Below are 17,346 nucleotides of genomic sequence, written 5' to 3' on the forward strand. Positions count from 1 at the left end.
AGATATGCAAAGAAAATGCTAATTTGCTGAGTAGGTGGCTCAGAGAAGCCACAAGACAGAGCTGGAGGACAGCACCCAAGATGCATATGGGGTGTGATAGCAAGTTAGAAGCCAGGAGATGGTCCCTCCCTGCAGCATTTACCAAAAGCAGGTGTTAGTCATGCAGATGTAGCTTCTCCAGATTGTCAAAAGCAAGCTAGATTCCTCCTCCTCTGGATAAGTATCTGCCCTGAGTAGATGTGCTCAGCATCACTCTCCTCCACATCCTGAAGTCAGAGGCCTTAAGGAGGAGGCTGCAGCCACACAGCTTCTCCTGGCCACAGATCATGGGCAGAGCAGTCTCTGGTGGCCTGGCCCTGCTGGCTGGGTGGCTGTCACTGAGCAGGGGACAGGCTGTGGCCAAGCAACTGAGTGAATGAAGCAGAAACTGAGCATCCATGCTTTGTGGATGAGAAACTGATCTACAAAATACTCTGTCACCTTCCCACAGCCACACAGGGGGTCTGAGGCTTTTTCATGGGGCTCTGAGCCTGCCCCAGAGTCTGGCTCCTGCTCTTCTGAGCTTTGTTATTTGAACATTGATGAACAAGGTTTAAAAAAATTCCATCTCCTAATTTGCCTCTTGTCCTACATACCAAACTGGAGGGCAACAAGGATATGAACCATGATGTGTACAAAACCAGGACCTTCTCTGCAGGGTCTCTTGACACTGATGTTTAGAGGGAAATACAGAATTACTTGAAGGTGTCACAGCATATAATTGCAATTTCACTTCTAGGGGTTATCTCAGGTGAATGTGACCTGCTTCTAGTGAAATTAGCACTTCTTATCTGCAGTAACCTAGCAGCTCTTGGAGGTAGAGACCATTCTCTTATTGGTGTGCACTTAGTGCTTGGTACATGAGACTCCACTGGGATAGGGTCCCAAGACACTACTTCATTACTGAAACTAATTAATCATCCAAAGCACCGTGGACAGAAAAGGTAATTTGTTTTCCCCTGTGAAGTGAATAGAAGTAGAGAGGAAAAATAAGACCCAGCTTCCCTGTGAGCTGGGGTTGGCCTGCCCTGGTGAGACCAGGACTGGAGGGCTGTGTGTGGGAAAGCTCCTTATTAAACCTGGGGACAGCAGGGGGTTCCTGGAAGAGACAGGCACACAATGGTGCCTTTGTCAGAGGGGGAACAAAGGGCAGATGATGTCACCTTGCACTGGGCTGCAAGTGCCCCTTGGGTTGGAGCTCAGCACCATCACCACATCTCTAACAGGGAGGAGGCCATGAAAAGACTAGTTTTATCACACCCTCTTTTAAAAGCAGGCAAAGAAGTTTTGTTCCAGAGCAGTCTGACTGTTTTCAGAGGTGAAAAAGACTGAAGAGCCATTGCTGCTCTCTCCCATCCCCTGCAGTTCTGCTCTCGCCTGGTATAACTCAAACCACTCTTGGCTCCACATCCCTTTGACTGGCTCAAAGGAACACCTAAACTCCAGCCACATCCTTTGCCTTCGCCACCTCACCTTGAGATGGAAAGATGGAGCTATCCTGAAAGGCTGCCTGAGACTGCAACAGTCTGAGACTTCCCAAGAACAAGTTCTGTTAAAGGTGGGGAGAAGGGGGTGAAGAGGAAGGCCCATCTCAATGCTCTGCAGAGCAGAGGAGACCTGGATAAAAGGAGGCCCTTTTCTCTGCCTCCCTCTTATCAGACCAGTCCCCAGCTGCTGCAGGGAGGCAGCATCCTCACAGCCCCTGCCTGCTCTGTGCCTGCAGCACCACCTGCTACCCCATCCACAGCTTTTCCCAGAGACACGGCAGGAGGTTCTGAAACATTCAGTGACCAAACCAAAGCACAACCATAGTCCTTCATCTCTCTTCTCCCCTCAATCCACAGCCAGGGCCCAACCCCATCATACCTGAGAAAGGTGAGCAGGGCAGGTCCCAGGTTCAACCAAGACTCCAGCTGATCACGTAGGTCCACGCTGATGAGATAGATCCAAGACAAAGCTGGAGAGTCAATCTGCATGGCAGGAGGAGCAGGTTTATGGTCAGCTGGAGCAGAGCTGGGGACCAACAGACCTACACTGAAACTTAGGAAGGGTTTGAAGGTCCAGAGCTGAGCTTAAATAGAGCTCCTGTGCCAATGGGTGGGTTGTGGGTGGAGACCCCAGGTGAGGCGGCTCAGGACCATTAACTCTTCACAGCTGGTCACTGTGAAGTGGCCAAAGTGAGAAGAGCTGGAGGTGTGAGCACAGCTCACTGAGAGATGGTCTCAGCAGAGCAGCTGGACTTGCTAGGAAGCTTTGGAGCAGGAGCTAGAGCCATGTTCTGGAACTCCATAATCCTGGAGTCCATCCCTTGGCCAACCTACCTCTGCTTCCACTTCCCAGCTCTGCACCTGAGCAGCACCCACAGAGCTGCTGTGCATGGGCCACCAGCTCCAGCCCAGCCATAGCAACCTCTCAGTAAATCATCTGTGGCTACTCTATCCCATGGTGCTTTCCTTGCCAAGGTTAATCCAAGCTTAGTCTGCAAGGGGGTCTCGGCAGCTCAGGCTGTGGCCAAGGGCTTTGGCATTGCCCGTGGGTTGTGTGGAGCCTGTGGTTTAGGTGGAGTCCCCAGGAAGGAGCATATGGAGCTCCCCAGGGACAGCGTGCTGTACTGGGGACCCTGCTCCTGCTGCCCACATCTCCTTATCTGCAAGAGCTGCCAGGAAGGGACCAATACATGGGGGGGCCCTGGGGAGGAGAGTGTGGTGGGTCCTGCTGGTGGGTGATCACAGGGGCCCTGAACCCCGCGGGTGGTGCTGAGAGGGGCAGGGGCATGGTGCCAGTCACCAGGGGTTGCACTCGGCTTAGGCAGGGGACAGGGAGGGTTACACTCAAGTGTGCAAACTCAGCCCTGACCAGCCAGCTCCCGAGAGCTGGAGGAGGACCTGCCCTTGCTGGCCTGCACCAGCGGGGCGGTCTGAGTCCTGCCGGGCTCTGCAGGCAGCAGCACCACTGCCAAAGCACAGAGCTAGGAGTAAATAAATAAATCCTGTGGGATGAACTATGGTCACATTTCCTTGCTGCCCTTCCAAGGACTTCCAGAAACCCGGTGGGGCTGTGGTAGCTCCTCAGCCCCCTTCAGCTCACTGTGTGGGGCGTGGGCTGTGGTACCTACAGAGCATTTGTTGGATGATGGAAGGAGCTAATTTAAATGAGAAAACAAGACTTGGGTTTGTTGCCAGCATTCTCCTTGCCTATTGTACTCCCTCTTCGGTTTCTGCTTTCCATTGAACAGTTTTATGTTTCCAAGGATCATAAATTCTAATTTTTCCACTGGGCAGGAGGTGCACTCCTGGCCTCCACCGCTTCCTGCGTCGCTTTTGTGTCCATGTTGCCCAGTTACTGCAGCGCAGACCCAGACTATGCCCGGCTGCATTCACACCAGCCACGTCCCCGGGAGCCTGCACCCTGCCGCCGGGCACCGCGAGTTCATAGGATTCAGACACATGCTTCTCAAGAGGAACAAAGGAGAGGCCATAACCCGGTGGTTTCCAGCTGGGGGCCAGGAGGGCTGGGCGGCCGCTGGCCGGGCAGGACGCGGCTGCCGGCGGGGAAGGTGTGATGTGCTGAAGGGGCTGCGGTCACTCGGGGTGGACTGGGGGCTGGAGGGCAGCCTGTGATGCAGAGGGTCTGGGAGCTGACACTGTGGGAGCTGCGCTTGCTGGAAGAGCTCAGGAGCTTCCCGAAGCAGCGGTTCCTTGCAGCAGCTCTGCGGGCAGCGGGAACTCACCCGGCAGTCGGGATAACACCTCGTGCTGTGCGGGTCAGTTTGGTTTGAAATGAGTAACATTCCTGAACTTGAAGTACTTGGATCCACCATGGCTTTAACTCCTAAGATGGTGCTCAGATGGCACCAGAGGCTGCCGAGGGCAGCGGGATGGCCGGGATGGCGCCGTGTGCCAGGCTGGGAGCAGGAGCAGGGCCGGGGGTGCTGCTGGGGTGACGCTGCCAGGAGCTGGTCTGTTGGGGTCAGAGCCCAGCAGGTTTCACCTCCTCATTGCCATGCACCCTGTGTCCCTCTGGTGGGCCAGGTTTGGGGAGGGGCTGGGACTGCTCATTGTTGTGGGGTTGTTTATGGACACAGACGTTGTGCAGCCTGCCAGGCTTTGGGGGCTGGGGGCCAGAGAGAGGGCGAGGGGCTGGCCAGAGGATCTGCACCTGCAGGAAGAAATCATCCATTGCCAAGCCATCTTCCTCTGAGCAGGAAAAATACTTACCCAGCAGCAACTGGGAACACTGATTTACTCCTGTTTCAAAAACCTGGAGAACCTCTGCCTCAATTTCCCTTAATACATCTTGGGCTGCACAGCAGCAAACACCATCTGAGCCGTGGCGGGGAGCGTGTCCTGGCCCTGCTGGCTCTCTCAGCCCTCGTGCTCTTTGTTAACGAGGAAGATGCATTTTTTGGAAGCAGACACTTCCTCTAAGACCTGCAAACTCTCTATTTTATGACAGTTTCTATTTGCATAATGAAGGCCCTGATACCTTCAGTAATTAATCACATGAAGAATTGCTTCCTTGAATAACTCTATTCATGCAAGTTGTTCTTAGTGCTGGAAGCTGCATATGATTTCCAATGTGCATTAGCCCATCTCTTTCATCAGCAGATGGAAGCTGGTAACTGCATGTGTAATTTATATCTGCTTGGGTGGAATTATCAGATGAAATATGCATTACACAGCACCATTAACATTTCTAGTCATACAGCCTTCAGCTCTGGGGTAAGTGACTGTCACACGCCAGCAGCGAGTGGGGCCGTAGGAAAGGCAAGGACTTGAGCACAGGGATTTAAAAGCAGAAATGGAAAGTATTCCAGGTCAGACACATCAAATATAGAATTAATGACGCTGCTAAATTAAATGAGATGCGTTGCCCTTCTTTGACCTGCATTTTTAAATAAAATGTCCCATCTTCTCTCCATAGTTAAGGAAGCTGCCAGGCTTTCCTGCTGAACTGCCACTCATAAGGGCAACTCCAGACCCTTGAACACCCAGAAAGCCTTCCCCCTAGGATAGCACAAGGAGCAGGAGAATAATGACTGAATCTCAGAAGGCAGCAGAGAAGATGAACACTGCTGTGTGGGTTTGGATTTGTTGGTAACCTTGACAAATTTGGAAAAAAAAAAAGAAGAAAAAAATCACATCCATTCAAGAGTATGAAAATAACATCAGTGAGCACCAGGTTAGGCAGGAGCCTCGTGCTCGGATGGGTGTTGGTTTATGCATGAACACTTTTACAGGAGATAAATCAGCTATCTTAGAGTGCATTTTTCCATGTGCTTCTCTGTCATTATATAATTCACAGTTAATTAAAATCCCAATTCCTTCTTGATAGGAAGCAATTAATGGCTGAAGCTGTAACCCAGCTGCCTCTTCTGTGCAGGGATGGAGAGGCAGCCTGACCCAAGGCAGTGTTCCTTGGGCCTCCTTCCTCGCTGGCTATGCTGCAGCAAAGGGCCACATCCTGAGCAGAGCCTGAGGCTGCTGCCTGCAGATTGCAGGGTCAAAATTGCTTCAGACACCATGGGAGGTGGGGTGGAGGGGGGTGTGTACCTGTACTCCTGGAGCCAGGCTGGGGTGAGCAGCAGCTAGCTGAAGTTCCCTGGCTTTACAGACGCTCCCCATCACTCCTGGCAGCACCCAGAGATGTGCTGCTGCCGCCCCGATTGTCCTTTTCTATCCAAGAGAGAAAGAAAAAGCATCTCTGCAGAATCCAGGCTTGGACTTTGCTTCAAGCCTTTGAGTAAAGAGCCTTGTTTGAATGTAATTGCACCCCTGTTGCGACAAGGGGAAAATACACTGTATTGCTGGCTTTTTCCTGGAAAGCTCAGCTAGTATTTTCCCAGCCATTTGTGTATAAAGAAAGATAAATAGCTCTTTAGTGAGCAGAACAATCTATCTGGGTTTTATTGACATTCATGCAAGCAGACAAGGAGAAACAGTTTGGCAGTGCTGAGCACAGGGGAGGGGAAAGTTTCAGCCTGGCAGAGCTGGGAGCACCCAGCAAGGCTGGGCTGGGGCTGCTGGCACTGAGGGGCTGCTTGGGGGGGGGTTGGAGAAGCCCTCTCTGGTGCTGGGGCTGATGATCCCAGGCGCCTGGTCCCAGCCCTGCATCTCCTGCAGATCCCCTGGCCCGTGACTGTCTGCTGGGTGGACCCACCACCTCACCCAGCCTTTCACTCCTCCCTATAAATAAAAAACACATACAGCAAATTTAGCTCTGGCTTCACACGCAGTGGTGCTATAGATAGATTTTTAAAGAGCTTGTCTCAGAGTAATAATTCATGGGGAGATCAAAAAGCTATGGTTTAATCCGGGGTCTGTCTGGTACCGTAAACCTTGCTAAGAACTCAATGAGCAGCATCAAAAGCCTGATAAACATAAAAGCCACCCAATTTTCTGCCTGTAAGGCTGGCAAGGCTTGTGGTGGGTGCTGAGGAGCTGGGGAGATGCTGTCTTCTCTGCAGTGCTTGGGTGCTTCACACAGAGCCCTTCAACTTCAGGCTCCTGAAAGATTTGCCCGGACTCCCTTAACATCTCAATTGCTACCTGCAGCTCCACTGACTGCATAAAGAGATAAGATTTCTAATTAGATGTCTAATTACACAGTGTTGGTAGGCTTCAAGCTGTACCCCAGTGCTTGGCATTGCCTTGTCCTCCATGTCTGTGAATCACATAGTCTGCCTGGATTCTCCGAAGCGACATGGCAGAGGCATCCCAGGAGACCCGGAGGGATCAGAGGCAACTCCCATCCCTTCCAGCTGGCACAGCCTCCCCTAGGGCAGCTGGATGCCAGGGGGCTGGCTGGCCTTGGGGACACAGGGCATCTCAGAGGGGGCTGCATCACCCTGGCACCTTAGCAGGAAAAGCTTCCGAGCTGCATCCACATCTGTAGCCTCACCCATGCAGAGCCAGCAGGCAGTGATGTCCCCATGATGTCCCCTTTGGAGTCCCAGCTCCGTTACAGCACCATTGACATTATTAGACTATTAAAGCAGGGGATTTGTCACCTCTGCTTTCCAGCTATGGCTACTGTACATCAAGTTAATTCAAAGGATTTATTTTTTAATAGGTACATGGTGGCTGTTACTGGAGCTGCACTGAGAGTAATGGATGTGCTGGTTTAGAGAAATTGAGGACCTGACCCAGGAAAGCTGGATTTCAGATAGGCACTGTGAAAAATACAGGGTATCAAAATTTTGTATTTGAGCGCCAGAAACAGAGCCTAAAACAGAGCCAGTGAGGAGCAGTGCTGTAAATACAGGTCTGCAGAGTGGAAGGGCTCTGCAACACCTCCAGCTGTCAGCAAAAGCAACATTCAAAAGCCAGTGGTTTAATTTTTAACAAAAATGGAGGTGAGTTCAGACCACAGACACCTGCAGGTGAGGAGCTGGGTTCTGCAGAGATACTGAGGTTAATGTGATTATGTAAATGACTGAGGTATAATTGCGTTATTGCCACCCATCTGGCCCTCCCTGCCGTTCAGAAGTGATATTATATTCCCCATGCACTGCAGCACTGAGACCCAAGGACGTTGGAGATGCCATAAATCACTGCTGGGTGTTTGAAGCAAGTGCCATCTCCTCGTTCAGCCTCTGGTGCAAAGTCCTGCTGCACGAGGCATGGCCAGTGCATCAGGAAGTTCTGTCTGGATCAGAATTAACAGTCTCTGGACATAGTCCAGAGGATCAAGCTCTGCTTGTCCTCTCCCAAGTGATGTTCCTGACAAAGCCAGGATCTTGCCCAGCATCCCAGCTACAGCAGCAGGTCCTTCCCAGCATGGATTTTTCTTAGCAGGATAAAACAAATTCCCACTTTCCTCGGCAGTTGGGATTAAACACAAACGTGACATTTTCATGTAAACACTAATAACAGCACACACTGTCCCAGGTACCCCCCAGTCCTACCTCTCTTCTAACTTAGGTTTTTCTTCCCATCAGTACGAATTCAAAGCCAAGAACATTAAGAAGAAGAAGGTGAACATCATAGTGTCCGTGGACGGGGTGAAGGTGATTCTGCGCAAGAAGCAGAAGGTGAGACTTCCCCAGCCTCACCAATGGTGGCTTTGACCATGTCTGGGTATTAGGGCTGCTCAGGATAGTCACACCTCTAACCAAAACTGGCCTGTACTTAAAATCCACCTGGAATTTTCACAAGAAAACACTATTTTTTCCCCATTTTTCATCAAAACAATAACAAAACCCTGTTGAAAAAAGAGCGAGAAAATGACACCAGGGAAGAAGAGGTTTTTTCCCTATCAAAAGATATCAAGCTTTCAGGAAATACAGTTTCTTTTTCTCATTAATACTGGTAGGCTTTTTCCACTTTGCCTGGGCTGAGCACCCCTCAGCTCTTTGCCCAGGCTGTTCTTCCCACCAAGCTGAGCCAGCAGCTGGACTCAGCTCTCCTAAGCCCCAGCCCCAGCTCAGGTCCCTCTTCCCCAAACTCATCACTCTTGTGCATATTTGATGCTATAAATTAATCTTAGGGCCTGTGTTCAGCACTGGAGGCTGTGATCAGATGACCAGATATGATAAATGAAGAAAGAAAACTATTTTTATCCCAGATACCAACGCAACAGCCATTGCTCGTGTAGTTCCCACTGTCGCCTGGATTTGGCTTGAGACAAATGCAACATTTCCAGGGTTCCTGCCCATCAGCCTGGTGCAGGTTCATTTGGATTTGACTCACTGTGGTTTTGGTTTTGCCTTCTGTTTATAGAGAAAGGAGTGGACCTGGGATGAGAGTAAGATGGTGGTGATGCACGATCCTGTGTACAGGTATGTGGCAGGGGTTGCACCAGCAGGTCCTGTCCGCCCTGAGCCGTGTGTATCCATCCCCCCACTTGCTGAGATACCTCCACAGAGGCTGGATTTCCAAAGGACCTTGAAAAATTGATGAGGCAGACTGATCTAGCTTTGAAGCTGCCTCTGCTTTGCACAGGGGTTAGACTAGATGACCCCCAGAGATACCTTCAACCTGAATTACTCTCTGATTCTGATTCAGAAGCCTGGCTTCCTGTGGTTTTCCTTCAGAGCGTGGCTCACCCTGTGCTTCTGAAGTAGGGCCTTACTCCAAGGTGTAAGTGCTTACAGGGAATGAACCCATACAGGACATGGTAAGATGGCCTTGACTCTCCATGGCACTTCTCAAAGTATTTTGGAGACTACAAGCCCCACACAGATGCCTTAGGGCCCATGGGGATGGCTTCCTTGAAGACAACCCCAGCAGGGGTGTGTAGCCTGAGGACACAGTTCAGAGCACAGGTTGCAGCAGGCTGTTAGATCTGCCAAGCCAATAATTGTATCAGGAGCATAAATCCCACAGCCCAAGGGCTGGGATCACCAACATTGGTTTTCTGGGTCAGAGCCCTTGGGCAGAGGATAAGGAGTGGAGGACATCCTGATGCCTACCTCTCCCTTCTGATGTTTTTTACAGCTTACTACAAGATATGGTACATGGGCAACAATTGCTCCAACTGCAGGTTCAACACAGAAAAATTCCAATGACAGAAAAGAGAAGAGAAAAGCATTTCAGGAATCACTTTGGTTTCTTCTCTATTCAGAGCTGAATTGACTTGTCACATTTTTACCTGATTAAATCAAATACATAAGAAGGTCTTTTTAAATGGTTTGACAGCACAGAGAGGAGAAAAAGTCAGCCTGAGCAGGAGAGAGAGAACTCAGAGGAGCACACTCAGCATCCCTGGGGGAGTCATCCAGGTGACACTGGCTCCTGAGCTGTGCCACCTGCCTGCTGCTGCCAATGGACCTGCAGGGTCCCCTGGCTGGTGGCACCAAGGTGGGCAGGTACAGGCAGTTATGCCACAGCCCAGGCAGGGATTTATTGCTAGGCTGAAAATAGCCACATGCTTTCCAGCACTATAGATTTTTTAGCTTTCCCACAGCATCTTTAAAAAGCTTGTACCTACTTCAGCAATCGGAAGTACATGAAGCCAGATGTTCTCTCTAAATCTTTTGCCTCCTGCCTTGAAAAATCACAGGAGGGGCCACGCACCAGCAGCACCTTGTTCCTCCAGCCCTGGGTGCTGTGAGCCAGCCTGTCCCAGGGACACGGGAGCCTCTGAGGGGCAGAGACTCCCCTGGGTGTTTAACTCCCTTTGTCTTTCTCCCACCTAGAATCTTCTACGTGTCTCACGACTCACAAGACCTGAAAATATTTAGTTACATCGCAAGGGACGGCGCCAACAACTCCTTCAGGTGCAACGTCTTCAAATCCAAGAAGAAGGTAGGGTGCTCCCGGGGCTGCGGCCGCCCCAGGTGAGGGGCCCCCGAGGGACCTTCCCCCTTCCCACGCAGGAGCCAGTGTCACCTCTGGGTTGGAGGGTGCAGATCCCTTGGGAGACACCGAGGCAGCACCAGTGCTGGGTGTCCCTGAAGTAACATGCCAGCCCGGCCCGGGTGCAGCCCGAGCAGCCCAGCTTCCAGGGCGGGGGACCAGGGCAGACCCTGTGTCGGGTCCAGCGCTGGATCTTGCGGCCCAGGGAGGGACGGCAGCGCGGGGCAGCCCCGGGAGGGGAAGCAGGGGGAACGTTCCCGGTTTTCCCACCGGGGCTGAGCGGGGCGGGTTTCCCGGCAGAGCCAGGCGATGCGGGTGGTGCGCACGGTGGGCCAGGCCTTCGAGGTGTGTCACAAGCTGAGCCTGCAGCACGCCCTGCAGGGCGCCGACGGGCAGGCGGACGGCGCCAGCGACAGGTCGGCTGAGGAGCAGCCGCTGGAAGGTGACCCGCGGCTCGGGGAGGCGGGCAGGGACGCTGTGGGGTGGGCATGTCCTTGGTGGGCCAGCTCGAGTGACAGGGAGAGCTTCTGGCCCCTTTGGATGGGGGACACGGGGAATCTGCTCTGCCTGCCCAGACATCCTGGGCACTAAGGCGAAGCCCCCTTGGGCAGCAGGGTGAAGGTCTGCAGGCACCAGCCCCTGGGCTGGCCCAGTCCCTTTCTCCTGCCCCTTTGTGGCATGCCAAGACTTGGAGCAAGTCCTGGCTGTTGTCCCTGAGATGTCACCCTGACTGCCAGCCCTGCTTAGGGCCCCAGCTCCTTGCTGTGATCCTGCATGGCTGGGAGCTTGGGTTTATTTATCCTTCTCGTTTGAAGTTCACCAGATACAGGGCTCCAAGATCACAGGGACAGATGAGGTTGGCATCGACTCTGATGGCATCTGCGTGTCTGAGAGGGCACCTGGAGAGCTGCCCACTGCCAGGGGCGACCTCAGCATGCCGAAACCTGGGCAAGCCTCAAAAGATAAGAACTGCCAGGTACTGGGGGGTGGGCTGAGGGATGGTCCACATGCCCTGCCACTGCTGGGGTCCCTCTGCTTGAGGTCACTGTGTCACAGCTTGATGAAGAGGGGCTTTCATGGAGAAACCGTTGCAAACCCCTCCCCTGGCTCTCTGCTCTCACAGCTCCGTGGCGGGACAGGGTGTTCAGCACCTGATTTCCCTGCGGGGAAGCTGCCCCGGCACTGGGGCAGGGGAGAGAGCTGGGAGTGGGGTCAGGATGCATGGCTGAGCGGGCTTCAAACGCAAGCCAGGGGAGCCTAGGGGCGTGGGCAGGGCAGAGCACGGAAGGGCTGTGCTGGAACCATCGCCCAGCACCGGGGAGGAGAGTGAGGCAGGACCCCCCTCCTGCAGCAGCATCCGCAGATGGGGCAGAACGGAATGAAGAGCTGCTCTGCAGAGCTGCCCCGGGAGCGCTCCCCGGCGCCCCGAGTGGCTTTGCTTCATCTCACACATCGTGTCGCTTGCAAGGCCTGGCTGGAAACAGCTGCAGAGAAATGCACTCCCGGGATCCCTGTCTGTGGCTGGAAAGGCAGGGAGAGCTTTCCTACACCTTTCCTTCTGGGTGCTGGAGATGCCCAAAGAGGGGAGAGCCTAAGGCAGGAAAGGCAGCAGCCACAGGCCAACTCCCAGCCACAGGGAACCATCCTAAAACACCCCTGCTGGCAGGGTGGGCAGCTGCCTGCAGGGGCAGACACTGCCCAGCCCAGGGCTGAGACCCTCCGGTGCTATGGAGGGCCAGGTGGACCACGTACAGGCCACCACACAGTCCCAGGGCATGTGAGGTGGCTTCAAGCTCATCCACCCTGGGCTGAACCCACAGATCCTGAGCTCTGAGTGCCGTGCCAGAGTGTCTGCCCCCACAACAGCCCCTTGCTGTCAGGGGCCACTCTGCCACACTGGGGTCACTGCCATGGGGAACCACCATCCAAATCCCAGCCTGGGCTGCTTGATCTGCTCACCCTGCCCATTTCTTTGTGCCCAGGATGCCGAGAACTTCTCCCTCCACTTGGCCAGCTCCCAGCAGCTGCTCAGCCCGAGCAGTCCCTGCTCCTCAGCCTCCATCACCCCACTGGCCTCCCAGCACTGCCTCCAGCTGCTCCAGCAGCAGCTCCTCCAGCAGCAGCAGCAGACACAGGTGGCCGTGGCCCAGGTATGGTCCTGCCCTTCCTTGGGTGGCACCAGCCCTCCTCCCTGCTCCAGCCGCTGGTCAGGCTGGGCTGGCAGCAGGGACGAGTGCCCAGTGCTGGGGTGGCAGCAGTACAGGGAGCTCACAGCTATGCTTGTATTGTAGCTCACTCACAGCCCTGCTTGCAGCACTGTTTGCAGCACAGCTCGCAGCATTATTTATGGCGCAGCTCGCAGTGCAGCTCAGCCCCCCGGCATCACGCAGCTTGGCGCACACATAAGCCCAGGCTGCTCTCTTGCTGTCGCGGGGGCCCCTACAGAGCCTCTAGCTCCCCTTGCACGCCGTTTTTGGAAGCCGCCCTCCGCCCGCGCCTCAGGCCTCCATCAGGACGAGGAGCCCGGTGCCCCCCCGGCTGAGCGCCTCCCCAGCTCGTTCCGTGTCACCGGGATGCGGGACCCCCCAGTCCCCGGGATGCGGGACCCCCCCAGTCCCCGGGATGGAGCCGCGTCCCCGCGCGGGGTGGGGGCTGCGGCGGGGCCGCCAGGGGGCGCCCGAGGGCCGCGCGCCGCTGGTGCCGGCGCGTCCCGCCCCGCATCCTGCCCCGCATCGCTCCCTCCATCCCCGCCCCGCATCGCTCCCTCCATCCCCGCCCCGCATCGCTCCCTCCATCCCCGCCCCGCATCGCTCCCTCCATCCCCGCCCCGCAGGTCCAGCTGCTGAAGGACCAACTGGCGGCCGAAACGGCGGCGCGGATCGAGGCGCAGGCCCGAGTGCGGCAGCTGCTGCTGACCAACCGCGACCTGCTGCAGCACGTCTCCCTGCTGGTGCGGCAGCTGACCGTGCTGGAAGCGCGGGAGCAGCGTCGGCAGCCGGGTGAGCGCAGTGACCCCCCGCCACTCTGAGATCCTCTTCAGAAAATCTCTGCACCCCTCGAGGTCCCGGAGAGCAGTTGGGATGCTCCCACTAGGAGCCCAACATGCCCTGGGGGACTTCTCTGCACCCCTCGTGGTCACAGGGAGTGGTTGGGTTGGGGGTCCCCAGCTCTTCACACACTCCTCGTCCCTCTCTCACCAGTTGACCGCTCCTTGCAAAACCTGTCCCTGGCTCAGTCCCTGTCCCTGAACCTGAAGAACCACTACAGCTTGGATGTCCACCTGCCATCCACCTCCACCCCCGCCAGCATCCTGGGAAGCCCCGTGGCCCCCGGATCGCTGCCAGCCCTGGGTCCTGGGGACTCCTACCTCAACCTGGTCAGCCTGGAGAGGGGCAGCCACCGCTGCAGCAGCAAGGAGGGGGACGAGTGCCTGGCTGTGCTGGAGGGGCAGGATGGGCTCGGCCGGCGCGTGGAGGGCTCCGAGGTCAGCGAGTTCACTCTGCTCAACGGGAGCAGCCAGCAGAAGGCAGACGACGTGGACAGAGGGGATGAGGACAGGTAAGATGTGCCACCTCCAACCATGCTGAGCAGACCCTCCTTCGCCCCGTCACTGTCCCAGCAGGGCTCTGACAGCACAGGACATGTTATGGAGGGCTGGTGGTGGCAGAGCCCTCAGCAGGGGCTGGGGAAGAAGGGCTGTGCTCTGGGTGCTCAGGGACAGGCAGCCCAGGGGCTGTGCACTGGCTCTGGCACAGTGAACCTTGGGAGGGCAAAGCTGGGGTGAGAAACTCCCTGTGTCCTCTTGTGGGGTCACTGCCACATCACTTCATCCCTATTCCAACATTGGTAGGCAATAGGTTTCACTGATGGGACCCAGCGAAGGTCTTTTGGAGAGCCTGGGGCAGCCAGCCCAAGCCCCCTGTGCAGGTCAGTACTTCCCCCGTCACCTCCTCTCTCTGCTGTCTCCCCAGGCAGCAGCAGCCCATTCCTAAGCTCAACCCACCGCCGCCCATCCTACGCAAAAGGTCGAGCAAGACCTCCCCGAGCCTGGAGGTGAAGCCTGAGAGCACTGCCCACGTGAGCCTGCCCAGCACCAGCATCTCCAGCCTCACCAGCATCACCGCCAGCTCGCTCACACTCTTGGACTCCGAGGCAAGGACTCCTGCACAGAGCACTGCCTCCAGCACCCAGCCCATCCCTGCTGGGACCTGCCAGCACACTCTGGGCAAGGACAGGACTGGAGAGAGTGGGCAGATGTTCCCTCTGGCCAGCATCCATGACCCTGCAGCTGGTGAGGCCCTGGCCAAGGACTTGGCTGCCCTGGCCAGCCCCATGGACAGCACGCTGCCCTTCTCCCCTGCTGATGACACCTGCTTACACATCAGTTTCTCAGAAGATGAGCTGCTTGAACCAGAGTTGGATGCTGCCATGGGGACCAGGAGGGTCCCCTCTTAGTGGGACAGCAGAAGGTTGCAGCTGGCTGGCAGGCAGTTCCAGCAGCTCTGTCCATGCTGCTTCACCAGCCCATGCTGGGGTTGGAGTCCCCTGTGCCCAGGCTGGGAGGCAGGTCCCATTCCTGTCCCCATCCCATGCCATGTACAGGGCATGCAGGATGCAACCAGGCCAGCCCCTGCCCTCAGCTGCACCAGCTCACACTGCCTTCCTGCTGCCTGTCCTGCCTGGCAGTGACACTTCTCACATTTGTCACTACATCCCTGCTGCCAGCCCTGCACCAGCCCTCCTGCAGCAGACAGGGACCACCCCCAGCCCTGGCAGGGTGTCTGCCATCACCATCACCTGCCAGGCAGCTCAGGAGGACAAGAAGCTGCTAATGACACTGCAGGAGGTCAGGACGCATCGGATGGGGATGGCACTGGTGTGACTTGCTCTGGGGACATTCCCACCCAGCCAGCATTCCCCATGGGATGCTCCATGGCAGAAACATCCCTGAGAGCAGAGCAACAGGAGCCCCCAAGCACAGCTGTGGGCACCTGGACACAAAGCTGCTGCCACCAGCCCAGTCCCTCAGGGTGAGCAGGACTCTGGCACAGCTGTGGTGCTGCCCCCCCGCCCAGCTCCCCGAGCTGTGTGCCAGGCTGTCACCACACTGCCACAGGTCAGGTCTCTCCAGGGCAACAGGTGTCCACCAGCACCACACTGCATCCAGACCAGCCCTGCTTTTGGGGACAGCAGCACCACCACCATGTCCCCACACTGTGAAGCCACCACTGCCATCCCCCACAGGTGCCTTTTCCTGCACCCCAGCACCCACTGCCCTCCCAGGCTGGGGCTACCCCCACAAGGTCACTAAAGGGGTGCAGGGCTGGCCTGTGTCTTGGGGTCAGGGTGGAGAACCCCCTGTGCCACTGGTGGCTGCAGGCAGGAGGCTGCTCTGTCATGCTGATTTTAGGACACAATGGCGTGTTTTGGGTTGGGTGTCAGAAGTGTGAGTGGTTGAGTTAATGTTTCAGGAAGAAGCTCAGCTCTAGGTAAAGGGCTGAGGCTTGGGGAGGGACCCGAGGCAACGCTTCTCGCTTCTCGGTTGTTTGCAAGAGGGTGTTGGGAAAGTGTTGGAAGGTTGGAGATGAGGAAGTGTCAAGGAGAAATGGAGAATCCGAGCCTGTTCCTGGCACAGCTCTGCTCCCACGGGAGAGACGGGAGTGACAGGAGATGCACCCCGAGCCAGCACAGCCATGGTGACCAGGCCTGGGGGCTGGTAAAGCTGTGGCTGGGCTGCCCTGTAGCATGGTAGAGACTGACCAGCCCATCCGTGGGCATGAAGGTCACAGCAGTTTGGTAACTAACTTTTAAAGAAAAAAAAAAATAAAGGTGTCCAATTTGCAGAACAAGTGGTGTGGTCTCTGCTGCACCAGGCCCCTCTCACAGGGAGTCCCAAACCGCTGTCCCCAGGGGCAGACTGGGGACCCTCAGGTGTTGCCAAAGCCACGAGATTCCTGCTGGGAATCCAGGCTGCTCTGAGCCACCAGGCTGCTCCTTGCCCAGCCACAGCCCTGCCTGCTCATTTCCAAATGCCCCATTTCCAAAGCAAACCCCCCATTGTGCTGCACAGCACCAAATGCTGCTGCCCCCTCTGGGATGTGCAACTGCTGGGCAGGAGTCCGGTCCTCACGCACACACTTTGCCCTTTCCTGCCCCCAGAATAAATCCTGGCCATCAAACCAAGCCCAGCCCAGGCACACAGGGTGGGGACCATCACAGAAGGAGGAAGGAGACTGCAGGCAGTAAAGCCCAGTGCTGCCAGGTGGGATGGGGCAGGATGGGACCAGTCTGAGCTCCCCAGGCTACTCACGGCTGAGACAGACAAGAGCACCCTGTGCTCCACAGCACCCTGGCTCCCTGAGGAGGGGAGGAACCCATGGGTGATTCAGCACAGAGGGTGATGGGCACCCTGCAAGACCATCCCCTCACTCAGCCCCTGGAGGGCAGCCCTGGCTGAAGGAACCCAGCCCAGCCCTGGGGGCTGGAGGGACCCAGGACCTCTTTCAGTGTCTCAAGGCCACTTTCCACCCCTACACTGAGTTCAGCCTCCAACACGATGGAGCTGGGAGCCCTTTCCCCAGGCCCACTGCAGACATCTGCCTTGGGGGGGGGGGGATGCTGCCCACACAGGGAGGGGGCACTTCCAGCCCAACATCTTATTATGCTTCCTTCATGGGAAGAAACTTTTTCCTTTGCTGTCTGGTAAGCTGCTAGCAATCATCAGGCAGGCAGGTGGTAAAGATTCATATCCATCAAACAATGCCATTTAGTTTGTAACCTGTGACTAAATCTGGTGTTAGCTTTAATTTCAGAGTCTGCTTTAGGGCTCGCTTGTTAATCTCTATGCAAAGCAGATGAAATGAATATGCAGCATTTTGGATGTAATTGTACGGCTTCAATTCAGCACTATAATTTTCCAAACAGGATCTTGCAATCAAGCTTCTATTCATTAGTGTATAAACAATTTAGTTTCTCAGCTCTCCAGTATGCCAATCATCTCAATGGAGTG

At 55.6% G+C, this 17,346-nt stretch overlaps 1 protein-coding gene across 2 annotated transcripts in view; it reads left to right on the plus strand.

Annotated features, from left to right (window-relative positions):
- The window catches only part of LOC127392653 (carboxyl-terminal PDZ ligand of neuronal nitric oxide synthase protein-like), a 29,172-nt gene extending 12,465 nt beyond the window's left edge, over positions 1-16,707 (plus strand). Inside the window, exons 3-11 of one of the 2 annotated variants that reach the window (XM_051636866.1) lie at positions 7,979-8,071; positions 8,760-8,818; positions 10,178-10,286; positions 10,638-10,779; positions 11,153-11,313; positions 12,320-12,487; positions 13,171-13,336; positions 13,538-13,895; positions 14,309-16,707. In XM_051636866.1, coding sequence (XP_051492826.1) covers positions 7,979-8,071; positions 8,760-8,818; positions 10,178-10,286; positions 10,638-10,779; positions 11,153-11,313; positions 12,320-12,487; positions 13,171-13,336; positions 13,538-13,895; positions 14,309-14,792 — 1,740 coding nt within the window. In that variant the 3' untranslated portion in view covers positions 14,793-16,707. The remainder of the gene's footprint in view (positions 1-7,978; positions 8,072-8,759; positions 8,819-10,177; positions 10,287-10,637; positions 10,780-11,152; positions 11,314-12,319; positions 12,488-13,170; positions 13,337-13,537; positions 13,896-14,308) is intronic. The other variant, XM_051636867.1, reaches the window with a different exon arrangement.
- Positions 16,708-17,346: the final 639 nt, after the last annotated feature.

The sequence above is a fragment of the Apus apus genome, chromosome 19 (genome assembly GCF_020740795.1).
Source record: "Apus apus isolate bApuApu2 chromosome 19, bApuApu2.pri.cur, whole genome shotgun sequence".
Lineage (NCBI taxonomy): Eukaryota > Metazoa > Chordata > Aves > Apodiformes > Apodidae > Apus > Apus apus.